Source organism: Acomys russatus, chromosome 30, assembly GCF_903995435.1.
Source record: "Acomys russatus chromosome 30, mAcoRus1.1, whole genome shotgun sequence".
Lineage (NCBI taxonomy): Eukaryota > Metazoa > Chordata > Mammalia > Rodentia > Muridae > Acomys > Acomys russatus.
In genome coordinates, this window is record NC_067166.1 from 19,729,870 (window position 1) to 19,752,433 (window position 22,564).

Here is a 22,564-nt window from a genome sequence, read left to right on the forward strand (position 1 = left end):
ATGAAGCTGTGAAGGTGAAACCTGGATTGTCCTGGAGGCTCCAAGATGTCAGAGCTGCCGGGTACCCACCAAAGGAAGCTTCAGACCAGGTGTGGAACCCACTCAGGAGAGAAAAGTGTGCTGTAGTCAACAGAGCCGAATGGAGTTGGAGCTCTGAAGATTGCTTAGACATTGGACATGAAGATGCTCAATGTGGTGGCTGCCCAGCTGGCTTTCCATCTGGTTTTGGCCCAGTATTTCCTCACTATGTTCCCTTTCTTCCCTTTTCAAATGGTTATGTATATTCTGTGCCACTGTATGTTGGAAGTATGTGATCTGCTTTTTTTTTATTTTACTGAGGGTCATAGTTAAGAGATTGTCATTTGTCTTGATTCTCAGAAGAGACTTTGACCTTATAAACAGTGTTGAGACTGTTACAGACTATGGGGACTTTTGAAGTTGAACTGAATGGTTTTTCCATTATGATTTGCTACAAACATAAGGGGGCAAGGGGATGAAATGTGGTGGGCTGAGTAAGAATGGCCAGCACAGACTCATATATTTGAATGCGCAGTCACCAGGGAGTGGCACTACTTGAGAAGGGTTAGGTATGGCCTTGTTCTGTGGCTTTCTCTTCTTCCTGCTACTTTCGGATCTGGCTATAGACCCCTCAGCTACTTCCCCAGCACCACGACTGCCAGTGTCCTGCCATGGTCCCCACCATGGTCCCCGCCATGATGAGACAGACTGAATTTCTGAAACTGTAAGCCAGCCTCAATGAAATGCTTCTTTTATAAGAGTTGCCGTGGTCATGGTTGGTGTCTGTTCACAGCAACAGAACAGGTTTTTTTCTTTTGTTTGTTTTGTTTTGTTTTTTGAGTCAAAATCTCACTCTATAGCCTTGGCAGGCCTGGAGTTGGCTATACAGACAAAACTAACTCACAAAGACCTACTTGCTTTTGCCTCACAATCAGTATTTTTAGTAGCTACATAGAGTTTCATGACATGGGAATTATTAACTTTTTTTGGCCAACCCTCCCAAGTTTGTCACAGTAGAAACAATATTACAATAATTATCTTTTGTATGCATCTCCTTGCTCATCATGTTTTCCCAGGAAAGATCCCCCAGTGAGTACTAAATGATACATACATTGGGGGGGAGGGAGTACTGGGCTCAAATCACCATGTAGAATGGCAGTGGGAATTTACTGGTCTAAAGATAAAACAGTAGGTATCCGCATCCAAGTTCATCCTTCTCATTTATGATAACTTCACATTCTGTGACCATCAGGCTTTTAACTCCTAAGCCATCTTTGTCAGCCCTCGTTTCTGACAGACAAAGCTGACTCCAAAGACAAGCAGCTGTTTTTGAGTTATCACGAATGATCATTAGGAACAGCCATTAGAAGGATGAATGGAGGAGTTCGTGAGATGACTAGGCTGGGAAAGGTGCTTTGTTGTCAAGCTGGTCAGCACAAGTTTAATCAATGGGACCCATATGGAGGGATAAAGAGAGATGACTCTGTGTTGCAGCTCTAGGAGAAAAGTGTCCTGGCATACCATAAATACCATAAAGCCACACTGTACAACAAGACTCACACAAAAGATTTTCTGGGAGGAAAACAGCCCAGGATGGTGGCTGCCTATGCTCAGATGACTAACAGCAGCAAACTGAGCAGAAGGCAGGGTTACAATGGATTTCTTAGGGGGATAGAGCTTTCCAGGGTGAGGATTGGTGGGATTTCAAATCCTGAACTTGGGGGAGCTCAGGGATTGGTGGGTTTCTGTAGCAATCTCAGGGATTGGTGAGATTTTTTTTTTTCCTTGTAGGGTAGGAATGACCTGTTACAGACATTAGAAAGCAACAGTTAGGCCATTAGGAAGGTCTGGGGTGCCTGGCCACTTTCCTGCCTTGAGGGTTTACAAGTTTACAAAGTTTACAAAGGGAGTCCAGGGCAGGGAAAGCTACTTGAATTGGTGTGAATAACCAACAGACTTCAAGTTGTCTTCTGGCCTCCACACATACAGGACAGCACACACACAAATAGTAAGTATAATTTTAAAAGAAGAAGTATAAGGAAAAATCAGATATACTAAAAACAAGGATAGAATATCAATATATACCAAGAGTTTATGGAACACCACAGACTGTATCAAATGCATGTTTGAAGAAGGGTCAAGAAAATTAATAAAACAAAGAAGGGACATGGTTGGCAGCACAGAACTGTTGCTTATTTGAACCCACTCTGATGCTTTTCTTGTCATATACAGGTATACTTCCTTTCTCATTTTCCTGCAGTAAACTAAGGCTGTGATCCTAGCTCATGGGACATGAGCAGAACGGATGATTCCTTATCTAGGCCTGACTCACACACAACCAATTAACACTGCTTTCTCTCCATCTGATGGCCAAATGAGGGTTTTTAACAGTATCATGAAATAGAAGGAGCCCAAATTCCTCACTTATTGTATGAGCAAAGAAAATCCCTCTACTTAGGACTGTGGGGTGTGTCATTCTGGTCTGTGCTCTACCTCAAGATGAGAGGGTATCACAGCAACTCTTGCCTTGTCTGGTAGAATTGAGAGTAGACATGAGGAGAGAGAACAATCCATCAGATGTGTGGTGTGAATGCTAAGAGGTTTCCAAACGAAACCTAAACAATTATACTAGCTGTTTTTATGATGAAAATGTCATTATTTAAAATAATTTTTTTTTTCTCATTTTATCCTTTTGTTCCCTCCTAAATCCACTGGTTTTTGTTTTGTTTTGTTGTTTTGTTTTTAATTTTATTTTCCAGATTTGGTATTCCTAACTTCTGACATTTTAAAAAATGATTTTAAAAGTATACTCATTTACTTTATCTTATCTTGTGACTATGTAGGTCAGAGAATGACTTGAGGGAGTCAGCTCCCTCCTTCCATTATGTGAGTCTGGGGAATTGAACTCAGGTCATCAGGCTTGGTGACAAGCACCTTTCCCAGCTGAGCCACCTCTCATGCCTCATCATGATTTCACAATCAATTTAAATATATTTATATAAATGTTAAAAAACTGTTTAACATTTTTTATATTTAGAGACATGTACCATCAAGTTTTCTCCATAACCAATAAGACCTCAGTGGTTCCAGCACAAGCGGTGATCTAAAGGTCAAACTCTGCTAGTGCTGCAGCTCAAGCCTGAGTGTCGCTCCAGAATGTGCGCCTAGCGCCCGCCACACCCTGTGTCCAACCCCCAATGCCACAAAGGAAAAACAATTCTAATAAAGTTCAAAGTCAATTACTCACTCCTTCCTCAGCTTGACTGTCCTAGTATCTATAACATATCTATTAGTAGGGATACAAAGACACATAAAATCAACTGCTAAATTATATATTACATGTTTATTAGGGATACAACTTTTATGGAAAATTTACACTTTATGAAAAAAATCAAAAATATTTACAAAATTTTGGAAGATAGATATGCTCTAATTACAACCCAAAGTAGTAAATAACGATCCTTAAAAGCTCACACTTGTTAGGAGTTCTGTGTTTACAAATTCTTGGTTAAAGAAGCAGCTACAAAGTTACAAAGTTATCACTGTACACAAGCAAGAACCAGCTTGCTAGATAAGATAGTCTCCCACTGAATCTACTTGGTCTTTTTTTTTTTTTTAAAATATTTTAAACAACATTAGTGAATTTTTACATGGAAAAAGATCGCTATAAACTCATATGGCTTTAAAACTGTAACCTGTACCCAATATAAACTTGCATGTCAACACTCGGTATGAAGGCTATGGGGATTAAGAAAGTGCACAAGGTTAACCATTCAGTTCAGCATTTTAAGGTAATACTTTATTAAAGACAGACATTGTAGTAGTGTCAGAATTCAAATAGTAAAGCATTAACTGGCCAATAAAAGCAGGCTTCATCACTATTTTAGTAAGGGTAATTGTAACTGGCATTTTAAAAATATAAGAGTTAGAAATTCTAATTTTGCTGGTTAGTAAGGACTAAGTTGTCTCATGTTTACCTAAGTCAAACCTAAATTTAGAATTGGAGTAACACTGAATATATAAAAATGCTCACTTTCTATTACATACTGTGAAAGAGGAGATTTTCTGCTGTGTTTACTATAGCAAGATGCTGTATTAGTGGCTAATAACAGGGATGTTATGTTCTGTAAAAAGCTTAACAAAATAATCAATGGTTTATATAAATTATCAGATACAACACAAACTATTACTTCTATAAAAAAGAACATTGGCATTTATCATAAATTCCCATTTATAAAATATGAAACTTTGTCTAAAAGATATTTTTCTTTCATTAATCAGAATTTGCTATGAAGTTACTCCTCAGTATGAGCAGTTCGCTTTAAGGAGCCCTCAACCCAATCCTTCACTTCAAATACTTTACCTAGTCTTACCATATGGGAATCGGACAATTTTCTAATTGCCAAAATGAAAACATGTGACAGTACTTCTCTTATTGCCAAAAGGAATCTTCTTAAAAATTATTCATAAAATTGTAGAAAACGCATGTTCACAACATAATAGAACTAAGTGTGTAAATTTTCCTTGATAAATTGGGTCAAAGGAAATGCTAAATTAGAGTTAAAATACCAGTAACCAATGTATCACCATAGTTCCGAGCTTGTCCACTTCACATACTTATGATGAGGTCAATGCTGAATATCTAAAGGTAACTTTATTCCCAGTAAACATACTCCATTAGGCTGATTTGTTTTTCTAATGGCTACAGTGTATCACTAAAGAAATGAGCCAGGATTTTTAAGTATAAATTATCTTTCAGTTATTTTGAATTTTCTTCTCATTTATAGGACAACAGTATTTTAAAAATATTCCAAGTATCTTTTAAATATGCTTGACCACTGTATGATTCTGAATATAAGATCCAGAGTGAGAAAAAAGTGAGGCACATTAATTAACACAAACTAGAGAGGCACATTTCTGGTTTTTGTTATTGTTTTAAAAGGCACACATTATGTAATCCATATAAAAATAAATTAAATCTACAGCATTAATTCATCAAAACAATCACAACTCTATAAAGTTAATTAACTGCAGAAGTAAGTTTTTCTGCTGTCCTTTGCAAGCTTATTTTAAAACACATTGCACTTGAGAATTTTTTAAAAATCATATAAAACACCATTTACACTTTATTAATATGCTTATGAGATTCAGATTATAGGGTTGTTCCTTTGTTTTCTGTTTGCATCCAACTTAGACTCTGGTCTGATTACCTTATGGCACATAACTCAATTAGATTGAGTTTTGAGTTAACATTCAAAACTTAAATTTCATCTTCTGCTTATATCATTCAATATCAAACTTATGGAACTTCAAAGCTCTTTCTCAGTCTAAATACTTCAAGGAAAGCTAAATAATTTTGTGCTTGCTCTCCTGAAATTTTAAGCTTGTTGCTACATTCTAACCTTTTTAAGAACACAGACACTGAAGGCAATAAACTTCGTTTTAGTGACAATTTGAATACATGTGCTTCCTGAATATTGCATTTGATCATTTACTGTGTACAAGGTCATATCAGTGCTATTTCTTTCAATGACTTATTTTGAAAGTGCAATTTAATGTTTGTAGTCGGCTTTCAAAAACAAAGTTTGAAAGACATCATACAAGTAAAAATAGTGTTTGGAAAGAGCAGGTGATGCGGAGTGGCAGGTTCGCACTACTCCCTTGAGAAACCACTTTCTAGGTCCATCAACAATCCGCCAAGTATCGTCCTGAAAAACAGCAAGCAGGACTTGCAGTTACAGTTTCAAGTACACTCAAATGACCACAATCCTCTTTGTGGTTACAGACACAGAACTCTAGTTCCCATCTGCTGTTTACAATGCATTAGAAACACATCTATGCTCACCATGGGAGCTCTACTAAGACTGTCTCTACCTGGCAGCTTGTAGCAGGGGGGGGAGGGGAGTAAATAAATTAATTAATAGAAACTCTATGCTTTCAAATTATTAACTGCTAGAGTACAAAAACATCCCAACTTACCAGTGGCAAAACGCTTCTTGACTAAAGAAAGTCTATAGCCAGTGCCAACAAGCTCAATATCTACTCCTGAGAGGGTATTTCCCTCACTAAGGAATTGCACTGCAAGTGTTGTAGGTTTGCTGGGTCCTTCCGAAAGATCAAATTTTGCTCTGAGAGATCCAGAACCTGCAAAGAATAAAGACCTTATAAAGGATAATATACATTGCACACCAAATAAAATCAAATGAGCATCTAGGCCAGTATTTCTCAACCTTAATGCTGCAACCCTTTAAAACAGTTCCTCGTGTTGTTGTGAAGCAACCATAAAGTTATTTTTGTTGCTACTTCATAACTTTATTTTTGCTACTGTTATGAATCATAACATAAATATCTATATGTAAGATATATATGCGACCCCCAGAGGGGTAACCACACACAGGTTGAGAACTGCTGATCTAAGCTAAACAACCTCAGCCAATGGTAAATTCATGAGGTGCACATGGTAAACAAATCATTGTCGTGTTTTCAAATCAAATCTTACCCAGTGAGCCTGAATTTCCACTAAGGAATCTTTTTTTGTTTATTTGGTTGGGTTTTTTGTTTTGTTTTGTTTTATTTATTTGAGACGGGTTTCTCTGTGTAGCCTTGACTGTCCTGGAATCACTTTGTAGACCAGGCTGGCCTCGAATTCACAGCGATCCGCCTGCCTCTGCCTCCCAAGGGCTGGGATTAAAGGAGTGCGCCACCACGCCCAGCAAGGAATCTTAATCTACCCTTTTACTTAACAGTAATGTTCAGAGACATAAAATACTTCCTAGATGCCTGGGACACGTGTGTGTTACAGTGAGTCAACAAGGATGAAGGAAGGAATGGAGGGCAGCGCACAGGGACTGGGGAGGGGCTTAGTTGAGAAGAGGAATTGGGGTGGAGGGACATGGAAAACACACAAGAAGTGAGTGCTGAGCACCAAAACCATGCAGTCCAAAGAGTTATAAGAAAAAGAGGCAGCTATTCTTGTTGGGAGGAGGGCATCGGCCTCACCATTTGTTACTCACCTTACTAGCACCATGCTCTAATCACCTGAGCTAACTGGCTAGCTGCATCACCCTTATTTTTAAAATTTTACTCCACAATATTGCCCCTTAGATATTTTGTAAGTCTTTTCTTTGAGATGTGGTCATTTGCAGTCTGACTGCAGCAGAACTAGGGCACCAGGGACAACTAGTGAATCTGATAAATCTTGCCTAAAAACACACACTTGTGTTGAACATTACACACTCTGCTAGGCACAACTGGGTACTGGGATGGAAACAGGAGCCTGGTGAGAACAGGCTTAAGTGAACCACATCTACACCACAATATCTAGAGACCAGGGCACAAGTGGAGGGCAGCCGCAGAGACTAGGAAAGCTAATAAGGACCAGACCACAATAAAGTTTATGATATAACCATAAAGAAACACCCAAGATAAGAAAGGCAAGAATATCTCAGATTAGTGTCCTACATGAGAGGGGAGGGACTACTGCAAAGTAAGGAGACCAAGTACAAGACAATAAAACAGTTTATCGGGCTCTAGGTGACAGGAAAAGGGGATCTGTAGAAGGGCCAAGGCAGAAGCAAAGAATACAATATTTAAAAGGAAAAACAAAGAAGTCTAGAAGGGCTTCTAACCTGATTTAACCTTGCTTTCTGGTTAGAGAAAAGTTTCTTAGGCTTAATGTTGTGACCCCATTGGGGGTCAAATGACTCTTTCACAGATGTCATCTATCAGATACCCTGCATATCAGATAGTACATCACGATTCACAACAGTAGCAACATTACAGTTGTGAAGTAGCAACAAAAATAGTTTTAAGTTGGGGGGATCACAACATGAGGAACTGTATTAAAGGGTTGCAGCATTAGGAGGGTTAAGAACCACTGTGTTAGGGGAAGTGGACAGACTTGTTCAGTAGCAGCAAGAAGACATTTTAATTCCTCTGTATTATGTAAGCTTAACATTACGGAGAACGATGGCACCAGATGTTCTAACTAGTCTCCCCTACACTAGCATGCCTGTTGATGCATACCATAGTGGGCAACTGTAGCCTACCTCCTAACTACTGTCCACACTGAAACCTGTACATCCTTCTTCAACAACTGAGCTCTGTGTGAGTACCACTGCCAGCACCAGTGAGAAGCAATCACCTAGCAACCTGTAAGCTTTGCAACTGTTTCCCGCTCCTTTTCTGGGTCCAGAACTAGAATAGAAAACAGATTTCTATTTTACAGTGTTTGAGTCTGGTTGTCTCTTTGTAAAGGTCTGACTGACCACATCAAAACCACTTTCATAGAATTCTCCCAGTTCCTCACATAGGACACTTTCATACCTGAATAACAAAAGGAAAGTACTAAGTATGTAGATTAAAAAAAAACTAAAAACGTGAGATCTTCTTTTGAGAGAACAAATTCCTCTTCTGGTATACTGACAATTATTAAGTAGGGAACAAGATATTCTCTCTTCCTTGCTGGCTGGCTGTAAGCCTAATACACAGGACTTCTGATTAACTTCCAGTTTAAGTTAGAAATTTCAGTGTGGTTCACAAAAAGCTGTATGGCTAGAAGAAAAGTCAGTGAAACTACTGACTAAAAATGCTACCTATAAGACTAAACAACTAAAAGAAACTACAGGCCAGCTCAATTACCTTACTGTAAGTGTGATCCTGCATAGCAGATATAAATAAGCAGACAGCCTAGAGCTGCTGATGGTCATATACATATACATACTCATACCACATATACATACTCATACACACATGCACATATACATACTCATACACACATGTACACATACATACTCATACACACATGTACATACACATACTCATACCACATATACACACTCATACACACATGTACATATACATACTCATACACACATGTACATACTCATACACGCATGCACATATGCATACTCATACACGCATGCACATATGCATACTCATACACGCATGCACATATGCATACTCATACACGCATGCACATATGCATACTCATACACGCATGCACATATGCATACTCACACACGCATGCACATATACATACTCACACACGCATGTACATATACATACTCACACACGCATGTACATATACATACTCACACACGCATGTACATATACATACTCACACACGCATGTACATATACATACTCACACACGCATGTACATATACATACTCACACACGCATGTACATATACATACTCATACACACATACTCACACACTCTAGAGGAGAAACCCACCGCTAGCTTCAAAACATTCAAAAAGGAAAAGTTAAACAAAATTGGAAGAGCTAAAGAACTTGCTCATCAGTAAGAAAAATTAGTGGAGGCTAATTAGGAAGGGCGTCTGTTAACTAAGAGAGACTGAGTATCTTATTTTAGGATTTGGTTGTCACGGGAACTGTATGCTCATTTTAAAGACATACTCTGAGCTAGAGGCAATAGTGGAGTGATAGCTAGCCATATAGTGAACACACATGGACACAGTCAGTAGGAGACAGTTACCTTGCTTCTCCTTAAAACTGCCACACAGAACAGAAGACCACTGGTTAATACCAACAGGAATGAACAGAAAAGTTTCTCTTAGAAAGATGGACAAAGATTTTGCCAAAGCTGTTCTTCTATGTATTTCAAAGCTATTTTCTATGTAACTGGTGAGGAGAAAGCAGGGACACGCCATGAACAGAGTAAGCTCAATCATTTGCAATTATTTTGAGTTTCTACCTGAAGATAGGTCTATTTTTAAAAATCTATTACTAGGCATATCTCTTATGTAAACACAGAAAGCATTTATCTTGAAGTTATAAAATTATGTTAGTTATTTTTCTTACAGAGAAAGCAAATCCAAGAGAAGAATAAAAAACTGTTCTGAATCTCAGCATGTACATTTTTATGTAGGGTATTAACTTCCACCTAGTGGTCAGTTCTAGAACTGAAGACATGAAATTCCAGGAGGAAACTTCAATGACTATGCCTTTCAAAAACCAACCAAAGGCAAGATGGCTCAGTGTGTAAAGGCTCTTGCCCCCAGACTTCAGAGCCTGAGTTTTATCCTCAGGACACAGTGGGTAGAAGGAAGAAACTGAGTACTGCAAGCTGTCCTGTGACCACACTGCACACTCTCACACAGAATAAATAAAGGTAGTAACAGTAACAGAAAACAACCAAGGCCAGGGGCAGCAGAGCACCCATCAGGGCCTGTATTTGATCCTCAGCACAGAGAATAAGAGGGTGTACAGCCTTACCTCCACTGTCTGATTTCTCTGAAATCCCAGATAATTTCCAAAAGGCTTTCATTTGTTCTGCATTCCTGTAATAAGAACAAGTATCTTCAAATTCAGTCTCTTACAGTCTTTAATACACCAAAGTATTTTTATTATAAAAACTATAGTGTGGGCTCTAAATGGCATTACCTAGTGAAAATGGGTTAATAGTATCATATACATAAATGTAATGCTGTAGCTTTCTTGAGTAATGAAAGGTTACCAAATTACAGAATTTCTTTCATTTCCAATGGTGAAAGGAAACAAACCTGTGTTTACGTGGCTCAGTATCTCAGTCAAGGGAAACAATATTCTTTTGTTTTGGTTTGGTTTTTTGAGACAAAATTTCTCTGTGTAGCCCTGGCTGTCCTGGACTTGCTTTGTAGACCAGGCTGGACTTGAACTCACAGAGATCCACCTGCCTCTGTCTCCCAAGTGCTGGGATTAAAGGCTTGTGCCACCAGCTGGGAAACAATGTTCTTATGGTAACTAACTATGAAGAGCTGTCAGGATCTATATTAGTACTAACAGAGGGTAGGAAGGGTACAAGAGATGGTTAAGTAATGGCAGTACCTAGTACTATTAAACACTAAGCAGATATTCCTGTAGATAGGCAAAGTGCTACACCCAATCCTATTAAATAGTAATTAATGTTCTTTAAATTCTATGCATGTATAGGAATGTGCCTGTCTCTGGCACATGTAGGGGTCAGAGGATCTCCTTTACATGGGTTCTCAGGAACATTTACAAGGTTCTCAAATTTACTAAGGTTGTCAGGTTTGCATGGCAAGCACTTAACCCACTATGCCATCTCAGCAGCCCAATTATTGTTAGAGGTTAGAACCGTTGTAGCTGAAAAACAAAAACAAAAACAAAAAACAAAAGACAGAAATGCAACTGGAATGCAAAAATTGCTTACCATATTGCAGGGGGAAGAGATTGCATATTTGTGACTCCTCCATCCACTGGCACCACCACTTGAATGTTGGAAAGCACACTAGGTGCGACCATAGCTTCTGGGTTGTACTTATAATCCACTCTCACATCTGTGGTGCTGGCACTGCATTTCCAGTACGTGGCAAGATTTAGAGGAGTGGACTGAATGCCATTTGATGATACCTTTAAACAGGAGAATCAAACACTAACTGTCTTTGCCTGGAGAGTAAACAAGGCAATTAAGGCACAAACATTTAAGCCTAAGAATCTGAAGAATCACAACTAAGCAGCAAGGAAAGTGGCTGTTGCTAGGCAGAGTAAGCACTCAGCTCACGCAGTTGCACAGGCATGTTGACCTGGGACAGCCTGCCTGCAAACTGCCATAGTGCAATTCCCCTAGAGCCAATTGCAGAATATCTGATATTACAGATTATGGACAGAGTCCAGAAATCAGCATTCTATTAGCAAATCTTTTTATTATTATTTATTTGTCCAAAACCTTTCAAAGAAAGATTCTAAAATTCTTCATTAAGTATTTATGAAATTACAAAGAACTCAGATTATACATCTGTAAGAAAAAAAAAAGTTCACCATGTGGTTCCCAAAGCCTAGAATTAATACACTTCTAACTTTAAATATTTAATAACTTTTACCATACTGAACAGCATAACCTCCCAACTCTTACTCCGAGGGCTCCTTGAAGCCATTTCCTTTTGTCCATGCCATTTATTTTCTAAATAACAATATTATTTACTGATCATCTTGTCCTACTCCCAGCAATTAACAAGTATTCAGAGTATTGCTACACCATTAAAAATTCAAACATAAATGTTAAATAGAGAATTTATCTCCAGCATGTGCATGCATGCATGCGTGTTGCTGGGGACTAAATCCAAGGCTTAAGACGTGCAGGACAAGTGCTCTACCACTCAGCTATAAGCAAGCCACCCCTTGGTATTTTGATTCCCCACTGTTAACCTCATACTGCATATCCTTCCAGAACTTGAGGAACATGAAACATGAATCTACCTCATTCCTTGAAATGATTTTTTATAAGACATGGATGAAGCAGTGTATACTTAGGTGGCCTGAAAAATAATGCTGTGGAAATGTATTTTGTACCTTTTCTTTGCCTGTTATAAAATTTTTGAGTTACTATTTCAGAAAGGAATTTGAATTGAACATTGTATCTCTCTAATTAAATTATTACAACTTCTATTAACTTATATTCATAAGAATAAGTGGCCATATCCTTTTTAATATTGGATGGAGCAGTCTTGTGCTTACAGACCACTGTTATGAGTACCACTGAAGTAGAGTATGCTCCCAAGAGATTCCCACCTGTACTTACTAATTTATAAAGGTTCCTGGATCAATCGCTTTAGTCTATCCTATGCATTGCAACACTTTAAATACATACCCAATTATTTGGTTTTGTGTCGATTATCTTTTCTGACAAACTTCTGAGTTTTAAATCTATTATGTGTGTGCACGTGCACACACATGTACATGAAGGTTAGAGGTCATACTGTGGAGTGAGTTTATGGGAGCTCTAGGAACTGAACTTGAGCCATCGGGTTCCAACTCAGGTTGTGAGGATGACATGACAAGCAATTTTCACCACAAAGCCATCTCACCAGCCCCTCTTCTAGGTTAAAATTGTATTTGAAATGGCTTTCATAGCTCAACATTAAGGTTATATAATAAATATGTTTGCTCATAATTAATAATGAGGGCTAAAATTAAGTATTTCATACATGTGGCTTAGGGCTTCAGACTGTTTTTAAGATTTAATATTTTTTGTACGTGCCTACATGTATTTCTGTGCGCCATGTGCAAGCAGCCCGCAGAGGCCATGAAAGGCTCTCATGAAACTGGAGTTAGCTGTAAGCCGCCATGGGAATATGCTGGGAACTTGTACTGGTTCATTTTTTGTCAAGTTGACACATGCGAGGTTCAGCTTTGGAAGAAAACTTTAACAGAGAAAATGCCTTCATCAGAGTGCCTGTAGGCAAGTGTGTAGGGCATTTGCCACTCCTAGAGACACACAGTCCTGGGTTGTATAGGAAAGTAGGTAGAGCAAACATGGAGGCAAATGAGTAAAGGTGTTCCTCAATGGTCTCTGTTTCTGTTCCTGCCTTGATTTCCCTCAGTGATGGGGGGGTGACATGGAAGTGTAAGCCAAACAGACCCTTTGCTCTCCAACTTGCTTTTGGTTGTAGTGTATAAATAGCAATTGAAAGCAAACTCAGACAGACTAGGTCCTCAGGAAGAGCAGCAAGCACTCTTAGCTGACGAGCCGTCTTTCTAGCTCTGGCTTTAGATTAATTCTCCCCAGTGTCTTACTGTTCCCACACCAGCTACTGACAAATATCGCCTTGAAATGCTATCTCATCACACAAGCCACTTCGTACTTACCCTTAACTGTATATAATCTGCTTCACTCATTTGGCCTCTGTTGCCTTACCACCTCTGAACTATTAAATACTGTATCACAACATATGTCCTCCCATTAAATCTATAATACTGCTCCAAATCTATTGGAAACATTTTTAAAAATTATTCCAGAGTTGTTTTTCTAGAAAATACAGAAGTGATGATCAAGTTTCTAACAGAAACCCAGATATAAACAGCTCCATGGGGCTTCTCCTTAGGCTGCAGCAACTTCACAGTCAATTTAGAAACTGTACCCTTTGTAACACACATTTTCCTTAAATAATAAAATACACTTTTAAAATACTCATTTGAAAACTGGTCACTTCACCAATTTCTCTATATTAAAATAGGTTTTCAACTGATTCTCTTGACTTTCCCAGGAATATTATCTATCACCTGAATAGTAACTTTGATTCATCTTTTCCAATACTTATTCTTATTTTAGTCTCTTACCTAACAAGTTCTAACAAATCCAGAAGCACTTAAATATTGTACTATTAATATGAACAATAACAGTCTGCCACACCAAAGCTTAACTGGTTGCTTTGGCATGTCTTTATGAAGAATGACGATATTGGAGTTTCCAGGTTAAATGTTAATTTATGTATTAATATTTACTCAGTAGATTAGTCACGAACACATGGTAAACACTTTATCATTTTAGCTGAAACAGTCATTACCTTACTAACATAGTTTCTTTTTTGGTGGTGGTGGGGGGGGGGGGCTCGAGACAGGATTTCTCTGTGTAGCCTGTCTTGGACTCAACTTTGCAGACCAGGCTGGCCTCGAACTCACAGCAATCCGCATGCCTCTGCCTCCCCTCCTAAGTGCTGGGATTAAAGACATGTGCCACTACGCCCAGCTTAGTTTCAATTTTTAAAACAATTTTGCACTCTTGGAATGGACCTCATTTGGCTATGACATTTTATTCCTTAGTCTTTTGCCAGATACCATTTGTTTATACGTAAATTTAAGGTTGTCACAGTGATAGGACACTTACCTGATACTTTAATACATCTACATTATAGTAAGAAGCAGCTGGATTTTGCTCTGATAGCTTCTTGAGGTAGACAGTAACTGCTTGCATGTTCATCCAAAAATCTTTTGTGTTGGAATCACACTGTGATGGATCACTGTAAAAAACACTTTTGTTATTGCATTTTACTTATCTTTTTCCTTCCTACATTTAGTAGATTGTTTTTAGAAATGAACCGAAACCTACTCAAGAAAATAGCAAGTTTTCCTGAAAAACAGCTAGCACTAACATCAAAACAAAATAAAAGGATAGCACAAAGTTGCTTAAGTATAATAAATAACTTTGGCATTGTCTTCAAATTCAACATTAATTCACAAATAAAACATTTCTTAAAAAGAAACTTCAACTTTAATCTTAAAAGCACACACACCTGAATACAAGCTGTGAGTTTGGAAGAATTTGCTCGAGCCTGCTGATGTTTTTCACCCTAAAGCACAGAACAGCTGGAGAGGGGTTGCTTGTGAAGACTTTAATAATTCCACTTGGAAATGATATTGTCACGTCGCCAGTGATCTTCACAATACACCTGACACGGGAGGGAGGACATTGGCAAGTGCTTAATAATCTAATCTAATCTCTTCCCAAACAGTACGCTTGGCTTTAATAAGTGTATGTATGTGTATGCATACATATGTTTATATCCTTTATCATCACAGAGAACTACAACGGCATACTCCTCCTATTAAACCTAAGCCCAGTTCTGTGTGTGGTAGCCATGCTTGGAAGGCCTGTATGGGAGTGCTTCCCTGGTAACAGCATCACTAACCAGCTGCAGTTACTTTCTCCTCTTAGACCCTCTGAAAGCCTGGGCTTGGTGATGGCTGCTCTTGTTTATTGCTTCCTCCCTTGAAAAGTCAGGATTCAACTGTATTGCTCAGGGTGAAACCTAGCCCCTCAGATCATCTTCATCAGTCCCTTTTCATTTCCTGAAACCCTGAGTTCCTGGCTCACTGCGAATCTATCACTGCACCACTATTTCCAGCTTCAGTTTTTGTAAAGTTCAATATCCATCCAGACGGTCCTTCCAATATCCTGAGTCTCCTAGCTCTTCAATCTCCTTGTTCCAGCAGCTCTGTGCCTTAGCTTACCTCAGACACACCACGGTCCCTCTCATCCAATCTAATAGTACAGCTTAGTTCCTTATCATCCTACCCCATTTTTCATTCATCTTTAAAAATTCAAATATTTATACACCACCCATCTTTGAATTTCTCAGTTCTTTATTAGACAATCTCCTTTGCCTCCTTAAACTTTTACTAACTGCTTAGCTGAACAGTCTTGGCTAATCTACTTTCCTCTCCACACATACACAGCTGGATGTGACTAGAGAAAAAAAATCACATGGCCAAACCTCCCACCTGCTCCTTCGGCATGACCCAGTCAGCATGTCTTGTCTATTTACTTACTCTTCTGCCGCCTCCTGACTTCTATTTCTCAAGCCTACACTTACTCAAGTGAGCTCCAGGATCATGCATGCAGCTACCAACTTGTCTACATTAATAGCACAAGCACTTCAAACCTGGCATTCCATTCTCAACAAATTTTGATAACTGTTTTCAAATTGTATTTAGAATATCATCAGTGTTTACCACATTTCCTTTTTAAGTCACCATCCTCTCTTACAGCAAATCTTTTCCCTTTTGTTTATTCTCTAAAGAACAGCCAGAATGCTACACAACCATGAATCACTTTATCACCTCTCAAAGTGTCCACTTGGCTTCTTGCCTTATTACAAATGAATTTCTAACTCCTTACCATGGCCTACAACACCCAATCTGGTCTGAGACCTCCCTGGATGCACCCTTAACCACTCCTACTTTTTCCTATTCTGTGACATGTCTCATTCACTGTTTCCTGTATACAAAGTGTGCGTTTACCCTAGATCCTCCCATGGTGGCTTGTCCTGCACTGTTATTATCTCAGACGTATGGGTGGTTTGCTCCACCATATTTTTTAAACATCCACTTAAAACTTCCAAAAAGTTTTTTCCCTACTGTAATTTCCCACCCTCTGGCCCCCCTCTCCCTTAGTAACACATCTCAATACACATTCTATCTGCTTCTCTGATGTTTTCTTTACTATTAATGCAAGCTCAAGAGACCTCAGTTTTCTTTAGTAGCCTTAGTACTTTTCAAGAGTTTTACTGGGTATGATGGTGCAAACCTCTAATCCCAGCATTTGGGAGGCAGAGCAGGTAGATCTCTGAGTTCCAAGCCAGCCAGGGATACACAGTGAGACCCCCATCTCATAAATAACCTAAAAGAGTCTTACACAATAGTGAGTACTCAAGTACTTGGTGAATGAATGTAGGATGAATATTATTATTTAAGATAATAGAAATGGAGGTTAGAAATAACCTGACAGGTAAGAATCCTGTTACTCTAATAGTGATCCCAAGCTCAGCTCCTAGCATCCACATCAGGCAGCTCACATCAGTTCTAGGAGCACACACATGGCATTCCAGGGAACATACATATACATTAAAAAACAAAAATCTTAAAGGAGATTTAAATTTTCTCAAAAGTAGGATGCTAAACTAATTTTTCAAGAACCCAAACACCTAGTCTACATCTCTTTAGGTCCTAAAGTTTAGGAAATGGTACACACTACAAAAGATATCCCATCAGATATGCCATATTGGTTAAAAAAGCTTGGCCAAGAGTATAAATACACTGGAGGAAAGCCATCACCATTCATTGTTTATTACAGTGTGTATGTGTGTGTGTGTGTGTGTGTGTGTGTGTGTGTGTGTGTGTGTGTGTATACACGTGTGTGTACAGGAACTCCTGAATGATTACCTACTATGAAGCCAACAAATGCTTAGATGAAATTCTTAACCTACAAAGAACCAAAGTGTAACTTAACATTTACCACTAAGGCCCACCTCCCCGCCACAGAAGTGCTTTTGTATATTCAAAACTAACTTGGTAGGATCTGCTCCTTTAAAGTAGGCATTGACAGATTCTGTAAGGGCGATTGCCACAGGCAAGGTGTCCTGGTTTCCAAGGCTGACTGGGCTGGGACCTCGTGATACACCTAGAATAGGTATAATTTATTTGTTAAATCATTCTACAAGACATATGCCAAATACTAAGATTCATACCATAAATAGCAAGATGGATTCATGTTAGGGTGTCACAAAAGAACCTATTATTGGTTTCAATGATTCCGCAAGTATAAACCTAAAGGTTAAGAAAGACATCATAAAACAAACGAGAACATAATGTGAAGCATACACACACAAGTCTGGAAGGCTTTCAAACTGACTTCTACATGAAAACACATGTGATGGTTAAGAAATGTCAAATAGTAAAGGCCACTGATTTGAAAAGCTAAAATAACTACTGTGGCTTCCAAATACCTTCAAATATCCAATTCTTTTAAGGTTTATCAATCACAGACTTCAGGGCATTATACTAGATTTCTATCTGTTATGATTTAATAGCAGTTCATGTACTACCTATTATTACTCCAATTCTCTTTAAAGTCCTCTTTGATACCTATATGGCCTGAGTATACCTCATTTGAAATGCTTGGTGTCAGACATCTTTCAGATTTTAGAGTGTTTCATATTTCATAGTATTTGCATGATCTTCCCCTACCACCATCATCCCTAACCTAAAAGGTCCAAATCTAAAATGTTCCAAAGTCAAGTTTTTTTGCGAATTATCACCAAAGTTTTGAGTTTCAGATTTTTAATTTCCGGATTGCAGGTGCTCATCTTGCATTAGTCTCATATTTTTTGCCTGAATAAATGTTTGACATTTAACATCATTTTAAAAGCTGATTTAATATTCACACGAAACACCTTCTGAACTGTATCATATAAAGGTTTAAAATCATATTGTGATTTTTAAAAGCATAATAAAATACTGAACACATCTGTGAACTAATTTAAATGTTAAGCTAGCTTTATGGTCACTGGGGCCAAACACCTGACACAACTCAAAAACAATTACTTATATTGGCTCATGGTTTCACAGGGCTTCACATGCTTCAGCAGAGTATCATGGTGACAAGAGCATATGGTGGGGGATAACAGGAAGTAAGGAGAAAGGGACAAGGCCAGGTCTAACTGTCAGAGGCTGGGACTTTCCTCTGTCTATGTGGATCCTAGACACTTTGTACTAACACACACAATCTTCCAAATAGTGTCACCAGTTTGGGAGCAAAGCATTCAACACAAGAGTGGCAGAGCACATTCCATAGTGCTTTTTAATTTAAACTAACTACCTCGCAACTGTCACAGTACATTTGTGTGTTTGTCTGTCTGCACAGATGCACTCTTCCAGAACACGCTACACTACTGCTGCAGTGACTGGCATTCATTTAACCATGGTGTTTAGTGCCTTGTAACCAAACAATTTTACCAATGGTGTCAACAGGCATTTCATACGTGCAAAAGGCCAGGAAGATCTGCTGTTGTTCTAGACTTTGAAGGAATTTTGATTTAGAAGGTTCTTTATTGTTACAAAAATAGCTTTGGTGATGAAAACTACATGGAGACCAAAACTGGTGCTTCTGGACACTGGGAAAGGTATGTTCTCCAAAATGAGTAATAAATAATTCCATGTGAAAGTAAGAATTCAATAACATAAAAATTCATTCACAAAGCAACAGCAGCCACTATAGGTTAAGTAAACTATATCTGAAACGCGGGACCAGAAAAGTCTTCATTTAGTTTTTTTCAATTTGAGAATATTTACATAAACTCTGCCAATTAAGCAACCTAACTTCAAAATATTTGCTATCTAAAAAGCTCTGGAATCTGAAACTTTGTTGAGAATCTTCAGATTTCAAACCATTTTGAATAAAGGATAACTACTAACAGGTGCCAACCACTTTGCTAAAGGGGCAAAGAAAATAAAAGAGGTAGCTTTTGGTAACAAGTCACAGCTCTACAGAGCAGAACACATGGGTGCACAGATGGATGGCCATGACGACAAGGGCAGGGCCGCTCGAGGACCCTGAGCAGAGGCATGTGCACCGCACTACGTACACGAGGTAGAAAATGACAACAGCCTGATAGCCACCAAGAGAAGACTGGATTAAAAAAATAGGATAATGTAACAGTGAAATTTTATTCAGCCATAAAGAAAAATAAAATTATGACATTTGTAGAAAATGAGTAGAAAGGGAACTCATTTTGTTAAAAAAAAAAAAAAAAAAGAGCAAGATTCAAATACAAATACTATGTGTTCTCTTTCATATATGATACCTATTTTACATTTGTTTGTATGGTCTGTGTGTGTGTGCATGCAAGTGAGCATGTGTGCACAAACACATGTATGTTTGTAGGTCATGAAACTTAGAAAGGGGACAGTAAAAGGGGAAGAGACCTTAAGGAACACTGAGGGGGAAGAAAGATAGCAGAAAGAGGGCTATCAGAGAAGAAATAAAGGGGCATACAAGACAGAGGTGATGAGGACAGCAGGGGAGGATGACAGAAATATAGAAAAACGGCACAAGGAAATTTACATGTTAACTTGAAAATAAATTTTAAAAAATACCACCACTGTCAAAATCCAAGAGACATAACTTCTGAATACCAAGTGATCCTGACCTGAAAGGAATCAAATGCAGGTTTGAACCTGCATTTAAAAATTATTAGGTCAGGCTGGAGAGATGGCTCACAGGTTAAGAACACCGACTGTTTTTCCAGAGGTCCTGAGTTCAATTCCCAGCAACCACATGGTGGCTCACAACCATCTATAATGTGATCTGATGCCCTCCTCTGGCCTGCAGGCATACATGCAGGCAGAACACTGTATACATAATAAATAAATAAATAAATAAATAAATATATATATATATATATATATATATTTATTTATTTATATTAAGTGATTAGGTAAAAGAAAAGGAATTAATCAAAAGGCATGAATTTGGGCATGCAAGTGAGAAAAACTGTTTTGTTTTGTTTTGTTGGTTCTTTAGACAGGGTTTCTCTGTGTAGCCCTGGCTGTCCTGGACAGCTTTGTAGACCAGACAGGCCTCGAACTCAAGAGATCTGTTTTTTAAAAAGGCCAACTTAGTATGAGTTCACCAATTTCAACTATAAATGCATGTTTATAGACATGCAAATATCTCTATAGAACCTAAGTTTGAATCCACCAATTTTTTTCTAACATTTTAAGTAGAAGATCATCAGAATTTAATGACAGCACATTTTTAGGGAAAGATGGAGGGTCGTCTTCTTTTTTTTTTTTAAACTGTGGTAAAACATAACAAAATTTGTGGCCTTACCTCCCATCTTTTTTTTTTTTTAAGGCAGAGTCTCACTGGTCTTACCAACTTTTAGGTGCATAGTTTTTTTTTTTTTTTTTTTTTTTTTTTTTTTTTTTTTTTTTGGTTTTTCGAGACAGGGTTTCTCTGTGTAGCCTTGGCCATCCTGGACTCACTTTGTAGACCAGGCTGGCCTCGAACTCACAGCGATCCACCTGCCTCTGCCTCCCGAGTGCTGGGATTAAAGGCGTGCGCCACCACGCCCGGCTCTAGGTGCATAGTTAAATTACAAAGAAATAAATACAAATAATACTGTACAGCTATCACTACCATCTATTTCCTTAACTCTTTAAATCATACAGCACTGAAACTCTATACCCATTAAACAAGTACCCTCCATACCCACAGCCCCACTTTACCCAGCATCTGGCAACCACCACTGTACTTTCTGTCTCCATGAGCCTGACTCTTAAGTACCTCATAAAGATTGGATCAAATAATACTTAATAGCACAATGTACTGGATGTTTATTTATACTGAAGGAGTACGTCAGAATTCTCTCCCTTACTAAGGCTAAATAATATTCTATAGCATTCACAGATTACATTTTCCCATGTCTCCAATTTCTTGCTACTGTAAATGCTATGGTAAATGGTAGTGCTACAAGTAGGTGTAAAAAACTACCTCTTTGAGATCCTGCTTTCATTCTTTTGGATGTGTACCTAGAAGTCAAACTGCTGGATTACATACTTAATCTTATTAATTTCCTGATGAGCTGCCCTACTGTTCTCCCCAGTGACTATAAAGTTTACAGTCCTACCAACACTGTACAGAGATTCTCAGTTTTCATCAACACACACTTTTTATGATTTGTTTTGTTTGGCAGTACTGAGAACCAAACTCATGCATAAGAAGCAAGGTTTCTACTTGTGAACTATATCCCAGTCCACTGGTTTTCTCATTAAGGGGAATTACACGGCTGCTCCTCTGAACCTGAAGGTTCAGCAGACAGCATATGTGAGGAAACACTTTTTCTTGTCTTCATTCCCTAAACAATACAGTGTAACACCCATCTACAGCGCACTCATCATGTACTACACAGTCTAAGTAGTCTGAAGATGAGTTAAAGGATGTGTAGGGCTGGAGAGATGGCTCAGCAGTTAAGAGCACTGTGTTGCACCCAGAAGTCCTGAGTTCAATTCCCAGCAACCACGTGGTGGTTCACAACCATCTATAGTGAGATCTGATGCCCTCTTCTGGCCCGTAGGAAGAACACTGCATATGTAATAATAAAATAAAAATAAATCTTTTAAAAAAAATAAAGGATGTGTATAAGCCACATAAAAACAGAATGCCATACATAGATATAGGAATTGAGCATTCATGGATTTATTTATTTTTATATCACTAGAAGGTTGTAAAAACTAGTCCTCAATGGTACCAAGGCCTTTTATTAAATATGAAATTCATATTTTCCTTTGAAAAGCCCACAAATAAATATAAACACACAGATAGATAAAATTAGCACTTGCTACTCCTTTGACTATAAAAATTGAAACAAACAAGCCTGGGGGGATGCTGAGTTAATGAAGTGCTGACCACAGAAGCACAAGGCCCTGAACGTACACTGCAGCACCCACACAGAGCTGAACGTA

General features: G+C 38.4%; 1 protein-coding gene across 1 annotated transcript in view; it reads right to left on the bottom strand.

Annotated features, from left to right (window-relative positions):
- Nucleotides 1-3,346: 3,346 nt before the first annotated feature.
- Fcho2 (FCH and mu domain containing endocytic adaptor 2) overlaps nt 3,347-22,564 on the bottom strand; it is a 95,265-nt gene continuing 76,047 nt past the window's right edge. The window contains exons 20-26 of the mRNA XM_051172471.1: nt 17,609-17,720; nt 15,055-15,210; nt 14,649-14,781; nt 11,196-11,395; nt 10,259-10,323; nt 5,998-6,162; nt 3,347-5,726 (exon numbers count right to left, since the gene is read on the bottom strand). Coding sequence (XP_051028428.1) covers nt 5,704-5,726; nt 5,998-6,162; nt 10,259-10,323; nt 11,196-11,395; nt 14,649-14,781; nt 15,055-15,210; nt 17,609-17,720 — 854 coding nt within the window. The 3' untranslated portion in view covers nt 3,347-5,703. The remainder of the gene's footprint in view (nt 5,727-5,997; nt 6,163-10,258; nt 10,324-11,195; nt 11,396-14,648; nt 14,782-15,054; nt 15,211-17,608; nt 17,721-22,564) is intronic.